Here is a 24,718-nt window from a genome sequence, read left to right as displayed (position 1 = left end):
TGTTGATGGGAGATGGGGAGAACAGAGCCAGCTCCCTCCTGCTCTGGGATAGGACCATGTAGGAAACCACGAATCCGAACCCACAGAGCACATGGTTGTGTGAAGGAATGCCACCTTTTTGTCAGCTCTGTGACACAAGCAGGCTGTGTCAGACCAGGGGAGATCAACGACAAGGACTTACATGTCATTTTTCTACACACCATTTCCAAATGATTTATTTTTGTGATTGAAGGGTCACTCTGTGCAATAATTTCAGTATTCACCTAGCAGCTGAGTGACTTTCCAGAATCAGTGTAATGGTGCTGAGAAAGTGTGAAGACAATTGTGTAAGTTCCTGGATTTTTCTCTTTCTGTTTCTCGCAGAGTCTCAAATATCCAGCAGCAGCTGGCCCAGCTTGATAGTGAATCCTGGCCGGGCATGGCCGAGGCTGACAGGGACCGGCTGCAGCTCATCAAGGAGAAGGAAGCCCTGCTGCAGGAGCTGCAGCTCATCATCCAGCAGAGAAGGCCGGTGGAAGACGTGGCCCGGCTAGAGGAGGAGAAGAGGCGCTTGGAGGAGGAGATCCAGCGCGCACGGGCCACCTCTGTGCAGGGCGCTACGGAAAGGTGGGCTTGGCCTCCGCAGGCCCAGGAGCAGCACCTGGCTTTTAGTGAAGGACCAACTCGAAAAGCTATGTTAGAGAACTTGTGCGTGGCTTGAGAAGGGTCTTGGTTAGGGCAGCCACTGCCTGGCCTGCTTCCTCTCCAAGCGGAGAGAAGGTGGAGGGAGTGTGTGCCTTCCCTTCTGTCCATCCACCTGTCCACCCACCTGATCACCCATCCACCCGTCTTTTGGGCTTCTGTAGGGTCTCAGGCACTGTTCAGGGTGCTGGTGGTACATTTTCAAGGAAGACAAAAAACAGTCTGTGTTATTTGGGCATTTATGGCTTAGATGTGCTTTACAGAATTTAGCCATTCAAACGGAAATCATTTGCGGGCGAATTCATAGTTGAATTTCTTGTTAGGAAAATATACTTGGTGTCTTTGAAATTCACTGGTGGACTGTTTTCTTACCTACAGGATTCTGCTTCAGGAAAAAAGAAATTGTCTACTTATGCAGTTGGAAGAAGCTACCCGCTTAACATCCTATCTCCAGTCCCAGTTGAAAAGGTAGGTACCTTTAAAGAAAGCGTTACTTCATTTTCATGTTGTGACTGTCATGTTAGAATGACATATTTGTGAACTTCATAATTCCCTGTAGCTTGGTTTTCTCCACCAGAACTTAGAACCGGAAGGGGTGTAAACACAGAACAGAAAAGTGGGTACATGGTTTTTAAGAGGAGCCGCTAATACATGATTCGAGGAATATGAGGAGATGGTATTTGGCTGCAGAATAACAAGGCTGAAGTCAAATTTTCCCAAGGATTTTGTAATTCCCAGCTTCAGAAGTGTGTATATCCATCTACATACATGCGCCCGGACCTTTTTTCCCCCTTTTTTTCTGGTAACACAATTTTTATTTATTTACTTATTTTATATTAATTTATTTTTGTTACAGATGTTTCTCCTTCTCCCCCCATTGACACCCTCCTGGACTTTTTAATTTTATGTTATTTTATTGATTTTTAAAGAGGATATGGATGTTTTAAAATAAGATTTGGCTGTTCAATAATATCTCCTGTTTGCAAGTACTTACTGTATTGCGAAGCATGATGGTAAGGGCTTTGTATGTCTAATTTCCTCAGTGATTCCGTGTAAGAGTGCCAGGAGGTAGGACTGTGCGTCACCGCCCCCAGTGAGAAAGTGGGAAGCTCAGAAAGGGCAAATAAGTTGACCACCTGGACTCAGCTGGTCCGCCTTCGAGCCGGACCTTGAACTTAGGCATGACTCCTTGATATTAACTACTGCTCTCTACAAACAGATAAAGGAACTATTCATGAAGGTGCCGTACAGTGCTTGCAGGTGTCTAAAGACATGTTCCGGTCCATGGGAGAATGAGGCAGGATTCTGTTCCCTCGGGAACAGACTGGCTGCTCAGCTTTGCCATGAACAGCAGGGCTCCAGTGCCGATCTTTGGGCTACTTTTCTAGGGGCGTGGGCTCTCTCGTTTCAGCCTGTCTGCCAGCACCCTGACAGTGTCTTCGGGGAGCAGCCGTGGGTCTCTGGCCTCCAGCCGGGGCTCACTGGCCTCCAGCCGTGGTTCCTTGAGCTCCGTCAGCTTCACCGACATCTACGGCCTTCCACAGTACGACAAACCCGACGCTGAGTGCAGCCAGCTTTTGCGCTTTGATCTGATTCCCTTCGACTCCCTGGCTCGAGATGCCCCTTTCTCAGACCCCCCGGGCCCCTTGGGCTTCCACAAGCAGAGGCGCTCCCTGGATACGCCCCAGTCCCTGGCTTCCCTGTCCTCGCGATCCTCCCTGTCCTCCCTGTCTCCACCCAGCTCGCCATTGGACACGCCATTCCTCCCAGCTTCTCGGGACTCGCCCTTGGCCCCACTGGGGGACAATTTGGAGGTGCCAGGCCTAGGCACACTAGACAGACTTCGGGCTCAGGCCTCTGCTCTGGGAGAGGAAGACTTGCAGGGTGCAGCGTCCCTTCCGCCACATGCATTGCCAGGAGATGGCGAAGGACCTCGAGAGCGAGGACCCCAAGTGGCTCCCATTGCTACCGGTACAAGTAAGTATTGACAAGTCCTGTGGGTTCCCCTGGTCCTGGGAGGAAGGCTTCAAATTCTGGGAAGAAATCGTGTGTAAGGGCACTGAGACCAGATGGCTTTCCAGAGACACAGTGAAATTCAGGACCATTGATTGGATGAGGAGGGGCGCTGGCCCACTGTCATGTGGGTCCTTCCCTGCTCTGTCCTGGAAAGGTCACTGAATTTAGCAAAGGAGTCCTTCCCAGGTGTTTGACTTGTTTCCAGGATGTGCTTAATTGTTGAAGATGGGTGGGGGGAAGAACCGCCTAGTCTTCCACATTCCGAAGCTGACAGGTACCAGGTTCCCAATGAGCTCTCCAGGTTGGGTCCAGATGAACGGTCCATGTGTGCCACTGGTCCCGCATGTAGACCAGTGTCTTCCTGTAACCCAGGGAAATCTCTACTTCCTTTGTCTCTATGACTTCATCTCTTTATCCTTCGCCCTTATGCTTTTCAAGGATGTAATTCTATCGAAACTGGAAATGAAAATAATTGGCATAATTTCAAAGATGTGCCAGGAAGCAGCAGTCATTTCTACCAGATCAACTTCTTTGGTGGTCTTCAAATCGAGAAACGGGGAGCATCATCCTCTCAGTCGCTGTTAATTCAACTTCTACCTGGTGCCAGGGTCTGTCAGCTTGTAGCCCCCATGGAAAACCAAACTGCTCTTCCAGAGAATGTTCCAGCTGGTGGCTTGTGCACAAAGCAGCGCCTGGGCTTCAATTTTCCTCATCTTGACCCCGCCTGCTTTTATGAGCCAACCTCTAGCAACTTGAACTTCCTCAGGTTTGAGAGAAGATCGAGAACAAGGCCTCTCATTCCTGAAGTTGAGCCCATTGAATTCACTTTTACTTGCACAGCAAAACTGCGTTAGGCATTTTATTAGGTGAGCACTGGGTAACTTGTATAGCATAGTGGATGTCAACCAGGGGCCTTTTGCCCCCAAAGAGATACTTGGCAATGTCTGGAGATATTTTGGTTTTCACAACTGAGGGGGCTGGCAGGGAGGTGCTGCTGACATGTAGTGGGCAGAGACGAGAGATGCTTCTCAACACCGCAGTGCACAGGACGCCCACCACAGAGAACGATCCAGCCCCAACGCCAGTAGTGCTGAGGTTGGGAAATCCTGGTCACATGCTGTTGAATAGTTTAGCAGCAAAGGGTAGAAGTAAAATGTGAATACAAAATCAGGGTGGTGTAGTGGAAACAGCTTCGGACCGGCAGCTTAGAGACCTGGAATCTGTTCCCTGCCCTGTTGGCTTGCTAGCTGGGTGACCTTGAACACATCCCTGGATGTGACTGAGTCTTCGTTTCCCTGCCTTCAAATGAGGTTATCTTTATGGGCTCTTCCATTCACCACTATCCCCTTACCCATGAGTTTTCTTTATATATAACCACGCTGGTTAATATATATATATATATATACATATATATATATGTATGTATATATATATATATTTATATATATATATATATATATAATATATAGTAGTCTCTGTTAACTCTTACATACTTAACCACGCTGGTTAATGTATATAGATAGATAGATAGATAGATAGATAGATAGAAGTCTCTGTTAACTCTTACATACTTAACCAGAGGCCCAAGACCCATTATGTTCTGAGACAGCCCTGGGCTTTTTGGCATCTCTATCATTTTGTGTCTTCTCTGTGTTTGCAAACACACTTTTCAGGTCCCCAGATACAATATTTCTGCAATTTACATATACAGGTGATCTTCATTCACTTTGCTGTTCTTTATAATCACAGGTTCAGGGCTCCTTGTTTACTTCTTTCATTTCCAGAAGAAAATACAAAATAAGGACCGAGTTGCACATCTGTTTTTGCTTAAGCTTACTTTCTCAGTGCCCCTGCCCTCCATGCCAACTTCTCTTTAAAAGTTGAGATGCAAGCCTATCAGTCTCATTCTGCAGAAAATCCACACAAGGCCCAGGGGCCCTTTGGGTCAGGAGAAAGACTGGGTAGGAAAGAGAAGAGTTGACTTAATTTCTGATCCTGCTTTCTTAATTTTTTCTTTCCCCTCTGTGGCCGACATTATAATGCTTCAAACTTCTTAGACAGAGATGTATTTGTTTAGGCTGTGGTCAGATACTGCCATCTGGTGGTCTATTTCTGTATGACAGTGTCAGTTGCCCGATTCTCACAAACTAGAAATGACCCAGCAGTGGGTCCTGGTGGGTGCTCCCAGAGGGCTGGGTTGGATAACCAGCTTCAGACATGGGCACAGAGTGATCCCTAGCTTCCCTAGGTGCTTCTGGACACGGCGGATCCCAGAGTCATTGTAACTCTATAAAGTTGGCCAGGATCTTAGCACTTGTTATGTTACCCTGCCCTTCATTTATGAAGCCCAAGGTCACATAGTTCCCTCTGACTTTCCATTCCAGTTTCGCAAGGAACAGTACAGTCTACATTTGACCTCAAGCAAGTTTTAGTTCGATGAAATTTTAGTAAGATAAACTTCAAAATTGCCCAAGCCTACAAGGCAAGCCCTAGGATATGATCTTCTGTTTTGTTTTAACTCAGTTTGAGGGAACAAAACATGGTACAGAGAAATACGGCAATAGGTTGTAATCTTAAACATTTTTTACGTTTTTACTGGTTTTATCTTCCCTGAATTTTAAAAGTCAAATGTCATCATTTTCAAATACTTTTCAGATTTTTATTTTTCATTGGTATTTGCTAAACTAAATCCATGAAATCTTTGACTTTGCTTATCTCTCCATTCCTTAATGTTTTTATTATAGTCATACCCTGTTTAAAATTGTTGACTTGAATTCTGCAGTTTTTTCACTTTGTGTTTTTTTTTTTTTTATCTCTTTTTCTCATGCAACTCGACAGAAACGCTCACTGTAAGTGACCTTGGAATTTTTCTTCACCTTGTGGGTCAGGCTGTGGCACATCTTTGTGCAATGAATCAATGTATCCATGATGGTCGGGGTGTGGCCAGGAGGACATAGCTCATAGTTGTACTTTAATAAAGTTCAACAACGATCATTATTGTTATTTCAACATTAATATTTATCATGCCTACTACAGTTGTGTGAGAAAGACCTTTTCTAAAAGGTTGAAGGCTTTATTCTGTATATTTTCCCCCCAGATTTTTATTTATTTATTTATTTTTCTTTATTGATTTTAGAGAGAGAGAAAGGGAGAGGGAAAGAAAGCTAGAAACATTGATGAGAGAGAACATCGACTGGCCATGCCCCCCACTGGGGATTTATTTGGTCCACAACCTGGGCATGTGCCCTGACTGGGAATCGAACCGGCGACCTCTTGGTGCATGGGTCGACGCTCAACCACTGAGCCACACTGGCTGGGCTCCCCCCGGATTTTTAATGGCTTTCTTTATTTTAATATGCTATGGCAGCTTTGCTCACAGTGCGATTTTTGTGATATTTTCTTCCTTTTTGTCAAGCAGTGTTGATGTCCTTAGGTCTCAGTGTCAGTGTTTGTCTGTCATTAATGATGAAAAGGCCAGAGATTTAAAAAATGACTATTCGGAAGTGTGTTTATTCCCGACTTCATTGGTCTTGCTCCCATGGTGCATGTTGTTGCCTTGAAGCCTTACTGCAGATGGCTTGGGTCTGAAGGGGGGTGGTCTGCTGTAGGCCTTTTTCTCAGCCTGGGCAACTGTTGAGCGCACTTCCTTCCATCAACTCTGCTTCCGGTTGCTCCATGGTTTCAGTGGCTGAGCCTGGGATCACTGAGGCATAATTCCTTCATTTCCTTTGTCTCTTCATCCACTTTGCAATGAGAGAGAAACTTGGTCAGAGTTGCACGAAAGGCATGTCGGAGCCGTGCCGAGTGTCCGGGCGGGGACTAGAAATAGCAGTGTTCATTTGCCGGGATCCGTGCATTCACCCGAGGGGTGCCATCTGCAATTCAGAGCTGGGGACTTTGGGTCCTTCCAGGTGGCAGGGGTGATGAGACGAGCTGGACTTGGGAACCCTCAGCTACAGTTTGAGAGTCAGTGCCTCCGGCCACCCCACAGTGGACACGGCTTCTGGCCCTAATCACAGAAGGAGCTGGTAGTCCCCAGGCTTCACACTGCAGGCCTTCAGGAGGTCGGCTTTCGTCTGCAGTTGAGGTTGTGATGCCAGGGACCACAGCCCCATCTGTTTTCTGTGATGTTGAATGTGTTTGGATTTCAGTGGTGTGTGAATAGTAATTTGGTTGGAAAGGGAGACGGTCATAGGTGGACTCACCATTTCCCTCAACTTGAGGGTACACAGATGTCTAAATTTTCAACTTCTAGAACAGCGCTTCTCAACCTGTGTGTTGTGACCCCTTTGGGGGGTCGAACGGCCCTTTCCCGGGGGTTGTCTGAGACATAACAATAGCAAAATTACAGTTATGGAGTCGCAACGAAAATAATTTTATGGCTGGTCACCACAACATGAGGAACTGTATTAAAGGGTCGCGGCATTAGGAAGGTTGAGAACCACTGTTCTAGAGCTTAGAAGAAAAGCCAAGAGACAACAGAAAGGACCTGTGTCATTAGCAGGAGGCATCCCCATGTCAGAGTGAGGCCCAGTCGGCATTTGGGGTAACACGTCTTTCCTGGTCTTTTAAGTATGACAGTCTCTCAAAGTGCGATGCGAAGGGGCTCCCCCTATCATCTCATGTTCTCTGTTCTCATTCAGGAGGTGAAAGAGATTTATAACAGCTTAAGGAGCTTTTAAAGAAGTAGCCAGAAGTCTATTTCTTCACTTTTTGAATGTTTAAAAAAAAAAAGTCGAGAGCAGCGTATTTAAACATATGCATGTCCATAATGGCGTGTCTCTGGAACCCAGTAACCATGTCTGTGCGCTAACTTAGAGTGTTCATTTCTTGGCCCCACGGTCCCTGCGTCCCGCGCTGTCTCCTCCTGACCTCGGCATGCTTCTTATTTGTAGCAGTGACTCTTCGAGAAGACGGCGCCAAGAGGTCGGAGAGAAGAGCACGCCGTGTTTCGGTGTGCCTGTCAGATTACTCGCTGGCTACTGATAGCGGGGTATTTGAACCTCCAACCAAAAGGTTAGAAGCTGATCTTATCTCCTCCTTCCTAAGCAGCTATCCCCTAGTGTTGCTGGTCAGCCCCAAAGGGACCATACTGAGACTTCCACATGCTGAGATTTGGTGTACACCCAGTGGTGGGTCTTTCTCTGGCTTCTTTACACATTGGAGGTTGGGCCTTACCCCCTGCACAGAAAAGTCCTCTGGCTTCAGTGTGGCGTTGGAGGCTGGTCCCTGTCCTGTGGTTCCAGGATGACTTCTCTCTCTGGCCCTGGTGGGCTTAAGGCTTAAGCCCAGTAGAGCTAGAAAAGGAAGCTCCATACGAGAGAGACCTGCTCGACCTGCTCCTCTAGAAGGGACACTTATTAGAAATGAATGTCCTCATTTCCTGAGCTAGAGGAATCACTTGGCAATGAAAAAGCACCTTTGGGGACTTGGGGTGTTACTTGCATTTGGTATCAACCGTCATTGTTTCATTTCACTTAGTGCAAACTTTTCAGAAGTGCATTTGTGAACTTTGCCCTGAATGTCACATGTGGTTTTGAAAGATATTTTCTAAAATATAACAGTTCATAGGCGGATCCCAGTAAGATGCGTCAGGGACCCGGGGACCTGCTGTGCCCTGCAGTCACTTGAAGAATGTATTTACTTATGTCGTAATTTAATAAAAATCCTCTCAGTACAAAGCACCCCTAACATGAGAGAGCTAAACCTGAGGTCACCAGTGACTGGGGAGTAACCCCTGTGACTTTCTGGTTGTTCTCAGGACTGAAGATGCCGACGAGTCTGCACATGGAGACACTTGCGTTATCGAAGGGCCCCAGATCCATGTTGGGTATTGGTGAGTACAGAAGACACCTTCTCTGATGCTTGGAAAGATGAGCTGTACATTGGGGCACACCCAGCCACTCACACCTCCACGCACAGGCCAGGATGTATGGAGGGACCCTCATGGTTGGGGGGTGGCTCACCTGCCTAGGTACCCCGAGCCTGCTACAGTGGTTATAGGTGAGGGGACACAAGTGGTGGGAAGGAGAGATGGGGAAGAGCAGCTCCATTGCTGTCCTCCAACACAGAGTCACAGCTGGGAACTGTCACCTCATGGAGCCAGGGGTGTGGGGCCATCACGTAGAGGACGTTCTCATTTCTGCGTGGAGCTGGTTCTGTTCGCTGCAGCACACATGGCAGGCCTGCCCTGGGCTCCCCAGAGCCAGTGACTAGCTGGGTTGAAATGTGTGGCTTTTGGTTTCTAGCTACAGTTTCAATAGTGTTCAGACGAGCAAGGCAGGATGTTCGGGTCCCAAGTTCTCTTTTGCTCACTTTTGTCATTTCAGTTGAATGTTCTCGATATTGGCACTAGTGACATTTGGGACCACATCCTTCTTTATTATGGGGGCTGTGCTGTGCACTATAGACCTACCAGCATCTCTGGTCTCCACCCAGTACATGCCAGAAGCACCCTTCTCCCCAGTCGTGACAGTAGAAAATGTCTTCAGACATTGCACATCTCCCGGGGGTGGGGTGCGACAGAATCGCCCTCCATTACTATAGTTCAATCAGAAGCATTTATACAACTTGAGGAATTGGTGGTTTATGAATGAGTTTTATTTTCTAGGCATGACATTGGCAATGAATGTCTCCTCGTGAATGTGCTCCAACTGAAGAACTTCGCCGGGCTGGTTGTGAAGGAAGACTGCAAAATGTAAGCTCCGGGCCAGGGAGGGTCTGGTCCACCAGCCACGGCCTCCCTGGCCTCCTGCCCACGGCGCTGCTCACTGGACCTCTCCACTTGGCAGTTTGCGTTGGGGAAATGACCGGTCTGGAACCTGAATTGACAATAAAACCAGGGAGTGTCTAGTTTTTAAAGCCAGGGCTGTAAGCTTTAATAAGAGTCTGCTTTATTATTCGAGGCAGATGAAGTTGATGGGGTTGGCGATACTAACAAAGTGCCCGTCATTGGCCGCATTTGGGCTTAAAATGGCCATCTGGGTCACTGGGCTGGGTGGTGACGAAGTCACCCTCAGCTCTGTGATTCGATGAGGGGTCTGGGAAGTGGCTGAGGGCTCCCTAAAGACAGGAAAGCAGAACCTCTATTTGACTCCTCTCAAGTCCTGACTACTGCCTTTGAAGTCTTTCCCTTTGTGCGTGAGTGAAACCCCTGACCTCCAGGGGCATGTCAGTGCCTTGGGCTTACTCTTAGTTGAGAAAAGAACTTTCTCTGGAAGACCTGGCAGTTCGGCCGGTGGGCATCTGAAGAGGGGAACACGTGTATATGTGAGCGTGCGGGTGCGTGGTATCGTGCAGACTCGGTAGCTTGACTCTGCTTCTTTCTCCTCTTTGCTTGCAGACACGTTCGTGTCTACTTGCCATCACTGGACTCTGGCGCACCAGACACGTACTGCTCCAAGGCTGTGGAATTCCAGGCCCCCCTGGTATTTAATGACGTTTTCAGAATCCCTGTGCACTCAAGCATGTTGACGTTGAAGTCCCTTCAATTATATGTGTGTTCAGTGAATCCGCAGCTGCAGGAAGAACTGCTGGTATGGCCTGCGCATGCGAGAGCTCCCCCTCCCCCACGCACACATCCTGTCCTCTCCCTTCCCTGCCTCCCTCCTTCCTTTCTTTGTGTTTCCACCATTCTTTCTTTCTTTGTCTCCTTTATCATTCTGTCTTCGGTCATTCTCTTTCTTTTCTTTCTTAGTCTTTGTCTGTCTTTCTATCTTCCTTTGTTTGTCTCTCTCTCTTTCTTTTTGTCTGTTTCCCTTCCTCCCTCCCTTCATTTCTTCCCCTGTCTCCCTCCCTCCTTTCCTCTCTGTCCCCTCCTACCAGTTTCCTGTGGTGGGTTGCTTAGAAATCTTCCCATTAAAGATCTCTGTAAGTGAGAGTCCAGAAATGGATGACAACACCAGTTATATTGTCGCATGTTTTGTATTCTAACTATATGAGCTCAAATAATACTTGCAAAACTCCTATTCGACAGCTTCTAAATTATCCCCATTTTTAGTTGCAGGAACTAAGGGCGGACTAATTTGGCAAATAAGAATATAGGATGGTCAGTTAAACTTGAATTTCAAATAAACTATAGATACTTGTTTAGCATAGGCATGTTCCATCTAGGATTTGGGACACACTGATACTTACAAAACCATTGCTTATTTGAAATTCAGATTCACCTGGATGCCCTATATTTTCTCTGGCAGTTTGTCTTCAATTCCTTGGCCATCCACGGCCCGCTGCCCAGGACTTGGAGGCCAGAGTGGTTTGTTTCCAAGGTTGGAATATTGCCCTTTGGTCCTGGCCCCTCAGTAGCCAAATTAGAGATTGCAGAGTTCAGCCAGGTCTCTCTGATTTTCAGAATTCCTGAGAACAAGTGGCAGACCCTGAGCCTGACCCACTATTCCAGGTTGGCTGTTAGGCCCCTGTTCCCCTTCTAGCACTATTTGATTGGGCTGAACACACAGTCAAGGTGCCGTCCCTGTCCCCATCCCCATTAGGATCCTTTGTGACCACTTTCATTTCACTGCATTCATTTGAAAGGCAATGAGACATTTTACTTCGTGTCCTGTGAGGGTTGAGAGGTGACCTCGATGTTTTAGAAGATTCGCGTTGATTGTTACAGTGAAATCCCTCATTGCCTGTTCTGTAATTTTTTTTTTTTTAACACCCGTGCAGGGCATTGCTCAAATTAACTTGGCCAACTGTACCAGTCCGAGCGAAATGCAGCTGCGCTGGTACTCAGTCCAGGTGTTCACCAGCCCCGAGCTGCCCAGGGCGAGGGAGAGCCAGCGGGTTGAGAAGAGCAGCACCCGGGAACCCGTGCTCGGTCCTGCTGCCACCGTGGCTGCTGCAGCTGCGGCCGCGGCTGCTGCCTCTGGGAAGACGGTACGCATGTCTGGGCCACGGAGCTGCTCTGTCCTGCTTCCTGGCTTTGAGACTGACTTTTCCTGGGGCGGGTCCTGTCTCAGAAGCATCTGTGTAGACTTAGTCTTAGAACCTTAGAACGTGGTGGCGAAACAGTGCAGTTTCAAGGGAAGTCTTAAACATGGAATGTATGGATGCGCACGGCCATTCATGAGTGTTTTTTTTTTTTTTTTTATCCTCACCTGAGGACATTTTTCCATTTTTTGTACAGATAGAGTGGGAGGGAGAGAGGGAGAGAGAGAGAGAAACATCGACGTGAAAGGGACACATCGAGTGGCTGCCACCCGCACGACCAACCAGGGCCGGGGACAAACTGCAACCGAAGTACGTGCCCTTAGCGGGAACCGAACCCGGGTCTCTCCGTACCGCAGGCCGACGCTCTAACCGCTGAGCCAAACCGGCCAGGGCATGAGTGTTTTTTTTAACAGAAATGTGGTCATGATCATGGGTGGCACGCTGGTTGTTTTTAAATCTGAGCCTTCAGCTACAGGAAAAGGCCAGGTTCCTGCCTTGCTGTTAACAGTGGGGTGGACTTCGTTGCAATGGAGAGCAGAGGACAGCTGCCAACCTGGAGGAAGGGACCTCACTGTGGGGTGGGCCCCACGACTATTGGTTGAGCTCATTCTCAGACATGTCCTTCTCCTCCCCCAGGACGCTGTGACGGTGTTGCTGGCGAGAACCACAGCCCAGCTGCAGGCAGTGGAGAGAGAGCTGGCCGAGGAGCGGGTAAAGCTGGAATACACAGAGGAGGAGATTCTGGAGATGGAGCGGAAGGAGGAGCAGGCCGAGGCCGTGTCCGAACGGTAAGGCTCCTTGGAACTGTCAGGGAGGTGGCATGCCGTTGGTCAGGGATGAGGGCAGTACTTTGATCTCTGCCCCCTGCTCTCTGTGTAGGCTTTTCACCTTCTGTTCCAGGATTTCTCTTAAAGAGCGGGACTATTGAATAACTCCATTCTGCCCGCAATGAATACAACAAGATCCCTTTAAGTTTTTTTTTAACAGCTGTATTGAGATATAATCTACCTACCATACAATCCACCCATTTAAAGTGGACAATTCAGTGGATTTTAGTACAGTCACAGAGTTGTGCCACCATCGCCACAATCAGTTTTCATCGGGCCAAAAAGAAACCCCACACCCATTAGCAGTCACCCCTATCCCTCCTTCCCTCAGCCCCTGGCAACCGCCAATCTGCTGGCTGTCTCTGTGGGTTTGCCTAGTCTGGGCATTTCATCTAAATGGAACCGTGTGATGTCCCTTTCCGGTTTGCCGGAAGCGGCCTGTGGGTGAACCCTTGACTCGGTGCAGCCCCGCCTGCCATAGAGGAATAATTCAGATGACCGGCACCTCGTGTGAATTGGCCTCTGTCTGCTCCTTTCCCGAGGCGCTTTCACAGTGCTTCACGTCCACAGTTCTCCATAAAGAGCATCCTATCTCCAGAGCTTCCCAATTCTTCCTGTAGCTCTCCCTGGATTTATTTGCAAGGGGAATTGCTTTTCCTGAGGGAGGCTTGTGGCGGAGGGGAAGAGTACTGTGTTCAGGACCAGGTGGGAAGCTGGAAGGGGTCTGCAGAGGGGGTTCGGGATTCGGGCATCTTCAGTGGGTACAATTGGGTGATGAAGACAGACAGAACCTCTTAAGGAAAGAAAGGCCTTGTAGCATTGTCTCCCCTGGGAAACATAAGTGCACTTTGGTAAGAAAAGCAGTTGTCTGCAATGATTGCAAGCAAATACTGGTGTTTCTGCTGCTGCGCTCTGAATGCAGCCGTGAACCTGTGCCTTTGGCTGAACGCTTTGCGGGCTTTGCAACGTCCACCTTCAGGAGCTGGCAGGCCGACTCGGTGGATAGTGGTTGTAGCAGCTGTGCCCAGACCAGCCCCCCGCACCCAGAGCCCTGCTGCACTGGTGTGGACTCCATCCACGGACACCCATTTGCAGGCCAGGCAGATCCTTACAACTCTGAGAAAGTTCAGCCCGTTCCTCTAAAGGTAAGTAGAAAAGGACAAGGAGTTTGCTGGAACAGCACCTGGCAGACAGTGTGTGTGCCCCGCACCCTTCCGGGGAAACCGAGGGAATCGGGGCGGGGGGAGAAGGGCTAAAGGACACAGAAGCTGAAAGGCTCAGACACAGGAGTAGAACGACAGACGTGGCTGATCAACGGACAGCCCTGGTGACCGTGGCTGTGGGAAACGAGCTGTTGGATTAAGGGATGACAGTGAAGGCGCTGTTTTACTGAGGACTGAGGACAAGCAGGGACTGGCTTAAGATCAGTAAAGAGGACCATGGAAATGTTTCTCAACTTGAAATGAAAAAGAAAGGACAACTACAGCTACAAAGTGTTGACTTTTACGCCTTGACATGTCATCTGGTGATGACCTAGTCCCATCTCCAGGGCCACCCACAGCATAGGCTGTTCCGGGGGTCCCACGGTTTTGGACCCTTGCTTTTCTTGCTCCAGGATGGTAAGAACAGTGAAGTGTCCTTTTTGGCCCCTTCTGTTCACCTGATCTTAGTTGTGTCCATCAGCATGTCTTCAGAGAGGCCATCTTTCAGGCATGCAGTGACAAATGTCTGAAGGGAACCAGTGCAGTTGGATGCTACCATAGTGAGGCTCTATTGAAACTTTGTTCCCAGCCCTGGCCGGTTTGGCTCAGCGGTTAGAGCGTCGGCCTGTGATCCGGAGAGACCCGGGTTCAGTTCCCGCTAAGGGCATGTACCTCGGTCGCAGTTTGTCCCCGGCCCTGGTTGGTCATGCAGGTGGCAGCCACTCGATGTGTCCCTTCACATCGATGTTTCTGTCTCTCTCTCCCTTCCTCTCTCTCCCTCCCGCTCTATCTGTACAAAAAATAGAAAAATATCCTCGGGTGAGGATAAAAAAAAAAAAAAGAAACTTTGTTCCCAAACTGTTCAGCTCATCCAAGCAGCTTATCACCATGCCCCCGGACCTCACCCCCAACACAAATGCTGAGAGAAGTGAAATCCGCCCCCTCGGCAGCTTCCTGGGCCTCAGCGTGTTCAGCGCCTTCGGAGAGCTGTGAGGCTAGGCGACAGGCATTGCCGCCGCCCGACTTCCGATCCCCTTCGAAAGTATTGGCCCAGATCATGGGGAGTGGCTGGGGGAAGCTAGTAGGTGTGTCTCACTTCATCCTTTAATTGGAAAATACTTCAAATCTTTGGAAACGTCGCTAGACTAATACAATGAAGACCCATATAGCCTTCACGTAGACTCCCTGGTAGTTAGTTCCTCACCACGTTTGCATTCTCTTTCCATGCACATGTGGGTAGCTGCTAGGCATTGCAGAGGCAACAGTGAAGAAAGCCTGCGAGTCCTGCCCTCGGGGGAGGCAGGCAGCAGACACGTAAATCAGTGACTACAGCAGCGTTTGAGAGTCCAAGGTGCTAGTGGAGGGTGAGACGGTAGAGAATGGGGTTTGCATTTCAGAAAGATTTTCCGTCTTAGAAAGGATTTACACTAAGAAATATAAATTTGCATTTACCTTTTAGAGAGAGCAGGATTGTAAAATGGTGCAGCCACTATGGAAAACAGTATGGACGTTCCTCAAAAAATTAAACAGAACTACCATATGACCCAGCAATCGCACTATTGGATATATCTCCAGAAAAATTCTAATCAGTTGTCCAAGAGATATTTGCGCACCCATGTTCACAGCAGCATTGTTTACAGTAGCCAAGAGGTGGAACCAACCCAAGTGTCCATTGATGGATGAATGGATAAAGAAAATGTGATATATATGTACAATAACGTTTTAGCCTTAAAAAGGAAATCATGTCACATGCTACAAATGGATGAACTTTGAAGATACTGTGCTCAGTGAAAGAAGCCAGTCAGAAAAGAATGAATACTGTATGATTGTACTCATTTGAGGTGCCCTAGAATAAATTCATAGAAATAGGAAGCAGATGGTGGGTGCCAGGGGCTGGGGGAAGGAAAATGGGGAGTTAGTAGTGTTCAGTGGGGACAGAGTTTCCACTTGGGAAGATGAAAAAGTTTGAGAGATCTAAATAGTTTCACAGCAGTGTGAATATATTTCACGTTGCTGAACTGTACACTGAAAAATGGTTAAGATGATAAATTTTTTGTTTTTTGTTTTTTTTTTTACAAAAAAGAAAGGAAGGTCAAGGAAGCCTCATGGAGAAGGTGATTTTTGAGCAGAGGCCTTAAGGAAGGAGGCCCGGGAGCCTTGCAGGGTGGGGAAGGGTGCTCAGGGACAGGAGCACAGGTGCAGGTCTGGGGGTGCAGGAGCGGGAGACTTTGGAGCTGAGGACAGAGGAAGTGAAGGGGAAGATCATGCACTTTTTTTTTTTCTGCGACAGTGGGGAAACTGGTGGAGGGTTTGAGCCCAGGGATGACATGATGTGACTTAAGGTTTTTTTGTTCATTTTTTTCCTAAAGTAATTTGTTGACATGAAATTCACATAAGATGAAATGAACCATTTCAAAGTGAACCAGTTCCCTGGCATTGAGTATATTCACCGTATTGTACAACCACGGCTTTTGTCTGTTTCCCAAACACTTCTGTCACCCCACCCCCATGAACAGTCACTCCCCACTCTGTCTACCCCGGCCCCTGACAACCACCCATCTGTTTCCTGTCTCTGTGGATATGCCAGTTCTGGACGTTTCGTGTGAATGGATTCGTGCAATATGTGCCCTTTTGTGACGGGCTTCTCTTACTCAGCCTAATGCTTTTAAGGTTCATCCATGTTGTGGCATCTCTCAAGACTTCAGCCCTTTTTGGTGCTGGGGAGTATTTGGAGTATCCCCTTGCATAGGCGCCACATTTCCTGGGCTGTTTCCCCCTTTTGGCTATTTGAATAATGTTGCTCTGAATATTCGAATATTTGTGCACAAGTATTTGTTTTGTCCATGAAAAGAAGGCTTGAACCTTTGTAGATTTAAGAAAATACTCTTTTATATGGACCCAACTAAGGATATGCCCAGGAGCAGAGTTCCAAGAAGTCTTAAAACAGCGTGGGAGGGGGGCTTGTATAGGCAGGAGGACCCGAGCAAGGCAGCTGTGTTAGCAGTTTCAGTGAGTTCCATACATTCAAGGAAGCAGCACTCCACCGGGGGAGGGAATGCACAGATAAGGTAGGGTCATCAAGTAACGAGTCAGGGAGTCATGGGAATGGGTCTGGAAGCAATTATTTTGAAACCTTTATCAGGATGTAGAAAGAACAGCTCTGCCTTCTATAATCATTTATCTTTGTAATTGGGACTGTTAGAGAGTGTACGTGACTAGCTCCACGGAAGACCTTGCTCAGGAATTTGCTGTGTTCCCTTGGTTACTGATCAGGTTGGGGCAGCTTACACACCCTTTCCTTTCCCAGTGGCGAACTCTTATGTTCAGGTCTTTTGGGTAGACTCTTAGGAGAGGAATGGCTATGTCTGATTTCAGTTTTTTTGCAGGATTTCCCTGGGTGCTGTGTTGAGAGGAGATTGAAGGGAGGTGGGCATGAATTGGAGAGATGGGTGAAAAAACTACTGTACTAATGGGCACAAGACCATGGTGACCCAGATTGAGGGTTGGTGACTGGTGGTCAAAACATACGTGGTCTTGCATATAGAACCAACAGGATTTGATCTTGGATCAGATACAGGGTGTGTGAAAGAGAACAGAGTTCAGGATGATATGGAGACTTTTTTTGCATGCAAAATGACAAGTAGAGATCCTTGTCAGAGGAGGAGGAGTTGGGCGATATCAGAAATTCAGTTTTGGACGTGTTAAGTGTGAAATGCCAGTTAGAACTCCGAGCGGAAAAGGCAAGGGTATGGTTGTGTTTGCAGTGTATTGCTGTGTTTGAGAAAAAGTCGTGCTAATAAATGAATTACTGTCTAGGTTGATAAGGAAACCAACACAGAAGACCTCTTCCCGGAAGAAGTAGCGATTCTGCCGAAGGAGCGGCCAATCCACAGGGCCCGAGGGTCACCTTTCGTCCGCAGCAGCACAATTGTCCGTTCCCAGACTTTCTCGCCTGGGGCACGGAACCAGTATGTTTGTAGAGTAAGTTGGAATTCCTTTGCCACTAAAAAAAAAGCCCCCCCCCTGTTGTGTTTTACATTTGACTCATTTTTACCTACGTGTACTTACGACTAATCCCAGTAAATGAACTGCGTGCTTGTGTGGCTATGAATCCACGCTGGTTTCATCTCCCCTGCCTCGCCCATGTACATCTAACTGGATTTCCCCGGATTCTAACATGCATTAGCTGGACTTTCAGCGTTGTGTACGCACCATGGGTTGCGACTCTACGTGTCAGTTCACATCCCACTGGTGATGGCAGGAGGTGCTGGGTGGTTTGCAGACCTGGGGGCTCCTTGCAGTCCAGTCACATTGGGGGCCTTTGTAAGCGCTGGGTTCCACCCCCAAGGCTTGTCATTGGTCACAGTGGGCCTGAGCATCACACCTCTGGGATGTTTCCAGATGATTCTAGCATGCACACAGGGTCGAGAACCCTGAATAGATGTAGAGGGAGCCCCAACCCACTGTGGCTCCATTAGGGCAAAGCCAGAGTTAGATCACACTACATAAACAGGCCCTCATACCCGTGCAGGAAACCTGGGGAGCGTGGTTCAGGGGTCCCCAAGCCCACCCTGAGGTTCAGTAATGTGCTAGGACTTACAGAACTTAAAAAGCCATTGGTCACGTTGGCATAGTTGATTGTATGGCTAACTGTGGTCTCCAGCCCCTCCAGAGGTCAAGCTGATGACTAGGGGCACCCACCATAAATCACATTGTCAGAAAGACTACGAGGCTCGGCCCCAGGTTCCCAAAGACACTTACGCAGGACATTCCAGGGCCTTACAGCTCACCTTCCAGGAGCTGGGCAAGGACCTTGCTTGGGGGAAGGTTAATCATTTACCACACAGAATGAGCAGCAGGGGCTGGCGCCTAGGTGGTCCAAGCTGCCCTTCTGCCATGTTTGCGAGACTTGCTGCTCTCCTTTGCACAGAAGTGAGGTGTCGGGGTCACAGCTGCCCTGGGTAGCACAAGGTCAGGCCCAGCACTCTTGCCCCATCAGGATTCAACCCTGAGGGGCCAAATGCTTAACCAGGCAGTCGGTGCTAGATCAAAGGCCACCCTCACGTCCCATCCTTATTCTAGACTCTTGCCGAACACTGGGGAGCAGATTCAAGCCCTCCCATTGAGAAGGGGAGGTGGTGCAGGAGGAAACCCTTTACTTCCCCAGGGGAAGGCGTCCAGCTCCTGCCTGTGTCCTGCATGCTGCCTAAAAGCATGCGTTTACTGACGGTGCTGTCAGAGGCCCCTTTGTTCTTATACACGCCTAACGATCCAGGCATGTCAGCTGCCCCGCCACGGCGCTGAGTATTTCACGTTAATTGGCGTGGAAAATAAGGCCATGAAGGCAAGGACTTTGGCTTTGACACAGATACACATTGATCCTGGTCGAGAACTCGCCACCAAATGAAATACATAATGTCTTGGCTCCTATAAAGAAGGCATTGTTTATTTTCCTTTCGAAAGGCAGACCTTTTCCCTTGACTCGCAGAGCGGGCGTTAGTGAAGCTGGTTTGTCCAGCTCCAGGAATGAGTCCCTTTTTGGAAAGCTGTTTTTTCCCCCAGATCTTGCCCAAACCAGAAATACAGCAAATGACAATGATGAAAGCTGAGAACCTCTGAGGACAGTGCTGGCTTTCCTGAGTGTCACACGTCATATCAAGTCACAGTTGCTGGTGATGGGACAGAAATTTTGTTGACTTGATTCTCCTGGACAGCTCCTATGGTTCAGTTGATGGACATGAAGGAGGGCTGGGTTGGGAGGGGGGTTAGTTTGCTTATTTGTTGTTGTTTTTTTCCTTTTGTTTTACTTAAAAGTCTTGGGTAGGTTTTGTTTTTACTGAAACCAGGAGTCTCTGTAAAAGCACTAGAATTCGTAAATACATTTGAGTGCCTGTGAGGAGAAAGAAAATAATCCAATTCAGAGTACAGAGACAAGGAATGTTGAATTGCCAAGAGAGTGTTTCTGAACCTCATTCTTCTTGCTGCAGCTTTATCGTAGTGACAGCGACAGTTCAACACTGCCCCGGAAGTCCCCCTTTGTCCGAAACACTTTGGAAAGACGAACCCTTCGCTATAAGCAGGTGTGTGCCACATAAGCTAATGTGGAATCTACACTTACCTTAGCAGTTGTTGTTACAAAACTTAAAAAAGGTCATCTTTTGGGCAATATTAGTTAAAAGGTAATGTATTTATTTCCTGTTTACTTACACATTTTAAAAGTATAGTAATGGTGTCAAAATGTTACCTATATTTTTTAATGTCCTAAGATAATATCATGATCTAAGTTGTAAGATAATTCACGTTCTTGACATTTTAAAATATGATAAATTCATAAACAACTGTTCCACATAGAGTTGATTTTTTCTTTTTCCACAGGGGAGTATATATAGTTTAGGAAATTTGTTTTTCAACATAGAGCTTCTTCCCTCATCGGACTGTTCTATAGTTTTAGTTTCCTTTACCCACCAAACGTTTCTCCGTGTCATGCTACTTGACAAAGTTTTGCTGCTTTTAGTTTGTAATCTAGTGGTTCCGTCTTTTCTGGGCAAGGATTCTTCTAAAGATACATATTTTTAAAAAGCCCCAGTTTCCATGTGGCAGTTGTATTTCAAGTAACCACTGGCTGAGAATGGTAAGAAAATACACAAATTCAGCTACAAAAGTCTTTCTCAACAGCAACACTACTGACAACCAAAAATGTTTCTAAACACTGCCAGTGTCCCCTGGGGGGCCAAGTCACTTCTAGTTGACAACTGTTTTTTTTTTCCTGCTATGAATTCAGCAGTGTTTGAAATGCATTTGTTTATCAAGTCACATCATATTTGCATTAAAATTCTGCGTATGTCCAAAATGGTGTTAGTGTTTGTAGAAAGCATGCAGTTATACAGTGTGCCGAACAATGTTCACATGCTCATGGATTTGATTTTGCTGCCATTTCCTGGGTTGCTTCCCATCAAATGACAAGAACCGTTCTCACTCCACATGCAAAATTCGTGTCTTTGGACTTTTCTATTTTTTTTTTTTAATATGTTTTCATTGATTTTAGAGAGAGAGAGAGGAAGGGAGAGGGAGAGGGAGGTAGAAACATCGATGAGAGAAAATGGATCAGCTGCCTCCTGCACGACCCCTACTGGGGATTGAGCCCACGGCCTGGGCATGTGCCCACTGGGACTCGAACCGACAACCTCTCGGTGCACGGGGTAACGCTCAACCAACTGAGTCACGGACTTTTCTTAAACACAGCAGATTGGCTTCCTGGAGGCTTACATGGAGAGGAAAGCGGTGGCTTCATATGGTTTATGACATCGTTTTCCCCCTTATGCAGTAGATTATTAAGATATGCAGTAGATTATTAAGATATGCAGTAGATTATTAAGATATACAGTAGATTATTAAGATTTTTCCATGTCAATAGTGTGTCAACTTTTTCCAGTGGCTGCATTTTATGCTGGCCTTGTAATTAATTTGATAAATTTCCTCTTGTTATATATTTAGGTTTTCTCGTCTCGTGAACCTTAATTGGATCACTTTTTCATGTCATCAATTGTGCCTTTCAAATGCAAGTGAAAATGAAATTTAAGAACTGAAGAAAATACACATATTTTGGCTTTTGATCTATATTGTGAAATAGCATTTTAGAACAATTATGCCCATTTTTGATCCCACCAGCTTCATAAGACAGGGTCTGTTTATCTACACCTTTGCAAATACATAGGTCATTGCTAAAGAAAACAATTTGCTGTCTCGGACTTGATATTGAACTAGAGATTTCAATTAATCTCGCCCAGATCTTTTTATTATTTTTTTTAACATTGGACCATGTGAAGAGAAATACCTCTTCAGTAACTCTGCTTCACCTGTGTTCTTTAATTGGGGAAGAACCTTCTAGAAGACCCGAGCTTGCTGGCTACTTGGTGCCCGCAAGCCTGGTTCATGTGTGTGCTCATGGTAGTGGTCTCCTGCAGTCCTGTAGGTCATCCCTGGCCGAGCTCATGGCCCGCACCTCCCTGGACCTGGAGCTGGACCTCCAGGCTTCTAGAACTCGGCAAAGGCAGCTGAACGAGGAGATCTGCACCCTTCGTGAGCTGAGGCAGCGCTTGGAGGACGCCCAGCTCCGAGGCCAGACCGACCTCCCTCACTGGGTGCTGCGAGACGAGCGATTCCGGAGTCTGCTGAAGGAAGCAGAGAGGCAGGTAAGAGGCCTGGTCACAGTCACTGCCCTTTGCTCCACTGCGTGTGGGTTCAGAAGTAAGCATATCAGATGCTAAGACTCTAATTTCAGCGATCCAAGCTCTCATCCTAAGGAGCTAGGTTTCTCCCTCCACTTTGTGGGGTGTCTTGGATCCCAAGTCTATGAGGTGTGACCCTGAGTAGCTGCTGTGAAGATTCCCTAGAGGGAGTGGGTGGGGCAGATCTTTTTCCCCTGTGTGTCCCCAGAGCTGGGAGTGTCTTCATTCATTCTTCCTCCAAACTCTTCCTCCAAACTTGTTCATCCCATGTTGCTGTTCCAGACAAGACAGACCAAACTTGACTTCCACCAAGAACAGGCAGCTGAGAAGATGCTGAAGAAGGCCTCCAAAGGGGTCTGCCAGCTGCGTGGGCAGAACCACAAAGAGCCCATCCAAGTGCAGACCTTCAGGTAGGCGAAATAGGGCCTCACTTTCCTGCTCTTTACCATCACACCTTTGTTAGCATAAAAACTTATGTAAGTCTTGAAAGAAACCCTCAAAACAGGAATCCCCATGCTATTAGCATTCTGATGTTTTCTTCTAATCTTTTTATTTTTAATCCTCATCCGAGGATATTTTTCCATTTATCTTCAGATAGAGTGGGAGGGAGGGAGGGAGGGAGGGAGGGGGAGAGAGAGAGAGATATGAGAGAGACACATTGATTGGTTACCTCCCGCACAACCCTGACCAGGGCTGGGGATCAAACCGCAACCAAGGTATGTGCCCTTGACTGGAATCAAACCCACAGCTCTTTGGTTCTCAGGCTGACGTTCTAACTGCTGCGCCAAACTGGCCAGGGCTGATCTTGTCTTTGTTGACACTTTTTTCATGCTACTGGTAATAATAATGTGGATTCAGTTTTGCATTTAGCTTTGTTTAAATTAAAAGATCCCCTTGTTTTGACATAGTCTGTTCCCTTTGTCGGCTGTAACGGCTCATCTAATAGATATAATTTACCTGAATACTCTATTTGATAAACTGCTTCTTTCCAAATGTTTGCTATTATAAACACAGTGATTTACATGCGTGTACATCTATGTATCACCTTGGCCTTTTTCATTAACTTCTGATTGAAGCATAATGTACATACAGGGGCGTGTGCATATCGTAGGTGAGAAAAAGTTCAGGGAATTGTCACAGATTCTACATGGCAAGAATCAAACATGAGCAACCTTAGACTTCCCACACCTGAGTGACCACGGCCTGGAATTTGAATACCATAGATTATTTTCCTAATCTATTCACATAGCATAAAATTAACCATTTAAAGTGAACAATTCCATTTACTACAGTCTCAGTGTGTCGCAACCACTATCTCTGTCTAGTTTCAAAACAGTTCCATCCATCACCCCAAAAGGAAGCCCTTGTACCACTTAGCAGTCACTCACCGTTCCCCCTCTCCCAGCCTCTGGCAACTATTAATCGTTTCTGTCTCTATGGCTTTGCCAATTCTGGACACTTTGTATAAATGGAGTCATACAGTATGTACTTTTTTCTGCTTGGCTTCTTAGGATAATTTTTGTTTTAATCCTCACTCGAGGACACTTTTGCATTTATCTTCAGATAGAGTGGGAGGGAGACAGGGAGGGAGAGAGGGAGAATGGCTGCCACCCACACAACCCCAACCGAGAATGGGAAAAACTGCAACCAAAGTACGTGCCCTTAGTGGGAACCAAGCCCAGGACTCTCTGGTCCGTGGGCTGATGCTCTAACTCCTGAGCCAAACTGGCCAGGGCCTTAAGATAATGTTTTTGAGGTTCATCTACATTGTAGCATATGTCAGAACTTAATTTTTTATTTTATTTTATTTTTTACTCTTTTCCACCAGAAGCTAGGTCAAAACACATTTCAATTTCTTTTTTTAATTAATTTATTTTTTATTAATTAATTTTTGTTACAGATGATTCTTTTTCCCCACTGATTCCCCCTCCCCTCCCTCCCTGCCCTGTCCCCAGTTTGTTGTCCATGTCCACTGTTCATGCATACGTGCATATACAGAACTTCATTTTTAAAAAAAATGTTTTTATTGATTTTCGAAAGAGGAAGGGAGAGGGGGAGAGAGATAGAAACAGAGATGTGAGAGAGAAACATTGGCCGACTGTCTCCCACATGCCCCGAGCCCGTAACCCAGCATGTGCCTTGATTGGGAATTGAATTGGTGACCTCCTGGTGTATGGGAGGATGGTCAACCAACTGAGCTGTACCGGCGGGGCAGAATTTCATTCCTTTTTATGGCTGAATAATGTGTGCCTGAATTTTACCCTTAAATTTTTTTTTATACCTTGAATTTTCACATTGCCATCATAATCATAAAAGAACATAAATCAGTATAACTATTTTCCTTCAGTTATGATTTGGAACACCTTCATTTGTATGTGTAGTTCTTATTTATTCATTTATTAATAAAGCAAATATTTACTGAGCATCTACTGTATACCAGGCACTGTTCTAGGCACTAGAGACAAACCTTTGGTTTCGTAACTTCTGTTCAAATTTCGAGAGTCTATATACAAATATATTTGTTGTTGGCATTTAAATTCAATTTGTTCTATGAGTAAGCAAAGCTTTCATTGATATTGAGAGCCTCCAGGCAGCTTTCACTGGGTTTATATCGGCTTCTAACCTGTCATTCTCTCCAATCCCAGGGAGAAGATAGCATTTTTCACAAGACCAAGGATTAACATACCTCCTCTGCCCGCCGATGATGTTTGATGTAGTGCTTTGTACACATGAAGTATTTATCTTCCTGTTTTATTTTCATGAAGTTCTTAGACTAGCTAAATTCGTCTTTAAAATATTTGTGCAAAGCTATTAATATACACATTTTGTAAAA

At 46.8% G+C, this 24,718-nt stretch overlaps 1 protein-coding gene across 3 annotated transcripts in view; it reads left to right on the top strand.

The window, feature by feature from the left end:
- The window catches only part of WWC3 (WWC family member 3), a 102,022-nt gene extending 77,304 nt beyond the window's left edge, over positions 1-24,718 (top strand). For 2 of the 3 annotated variants that reach the window (XM_036271622.1, XM_036271623.1), the window contains exons 9-23: positions 364-606; positions 1,060-1,149; positions 2,093-2,658; positions 7,593-7,713; positions 8,459-8,533; positions 9,308-9,394; positions 10,040-10,232; positions 11,365-11,574; positions 12,265-12,416; positions 13,435-13,600; positions 17,474-17,638; positions 19,645-19,737; positions 21,622-21,849; positions 22,168-22,295; positions 24,531-24,718. In XM_036271622.1, the coding sequence (XP_036127515.1) occupies positions 364-606; positions 1,060-1,149; positions 2,093-2,658; positions 7,593-7,713; positions 8,459-8,533; positions 9,308-9,394; positions 10,040-10,232; positions 11,365-11,574; positions 12,265-12,416; positions 13,435-13,600; positions 17,474-17,638; positions 19,645-19,737; positions 21,622-21,849; positions 22,168-22,295; positions 24,531-24,597 (2,584 nt within the window). In that variant the 3' untranslated portion in view covers positions 24,598-24,718. The remainder of the gene's footprint in view (positions 1-363; positions 607-1,059; positions 1,150-2,092; positions 2,659-7,592; positions 7,714-8,458; positions 8,534-9,307; positions 9,395-10,039; positions 10,233-11,364; positions 11,575-12,264; positions 12,417-13,434; positions 13,601-17,473; positions 17,639-19,644; positions 19,738-21,621; positions 21,850-22,167; positions 22,296-24,530) is intronic. The other variant, XM_036271624.1, reaches the window with a different exon arrangement.

This window comes from Molossus molossus, unplaced genomic scaffold, assembly GCF_014108415.1.
Source record: "Molossus molossus isolate mMolMol1 unplaced genomic scaffold, mMolMol1.p scaffold_m16_p_2, whole genome shotgun sequence".
Lineage (NCBI taxonomy): Eukaryota > Metazoa > Chordata > Mammalia > Chiroptera > Molossidae > Molossus > Molossus molossus.
Note: the sequence above shows the minus strand (reverse complement) of the source record. Positions and strands in the feature narration are given on the sequence as shown.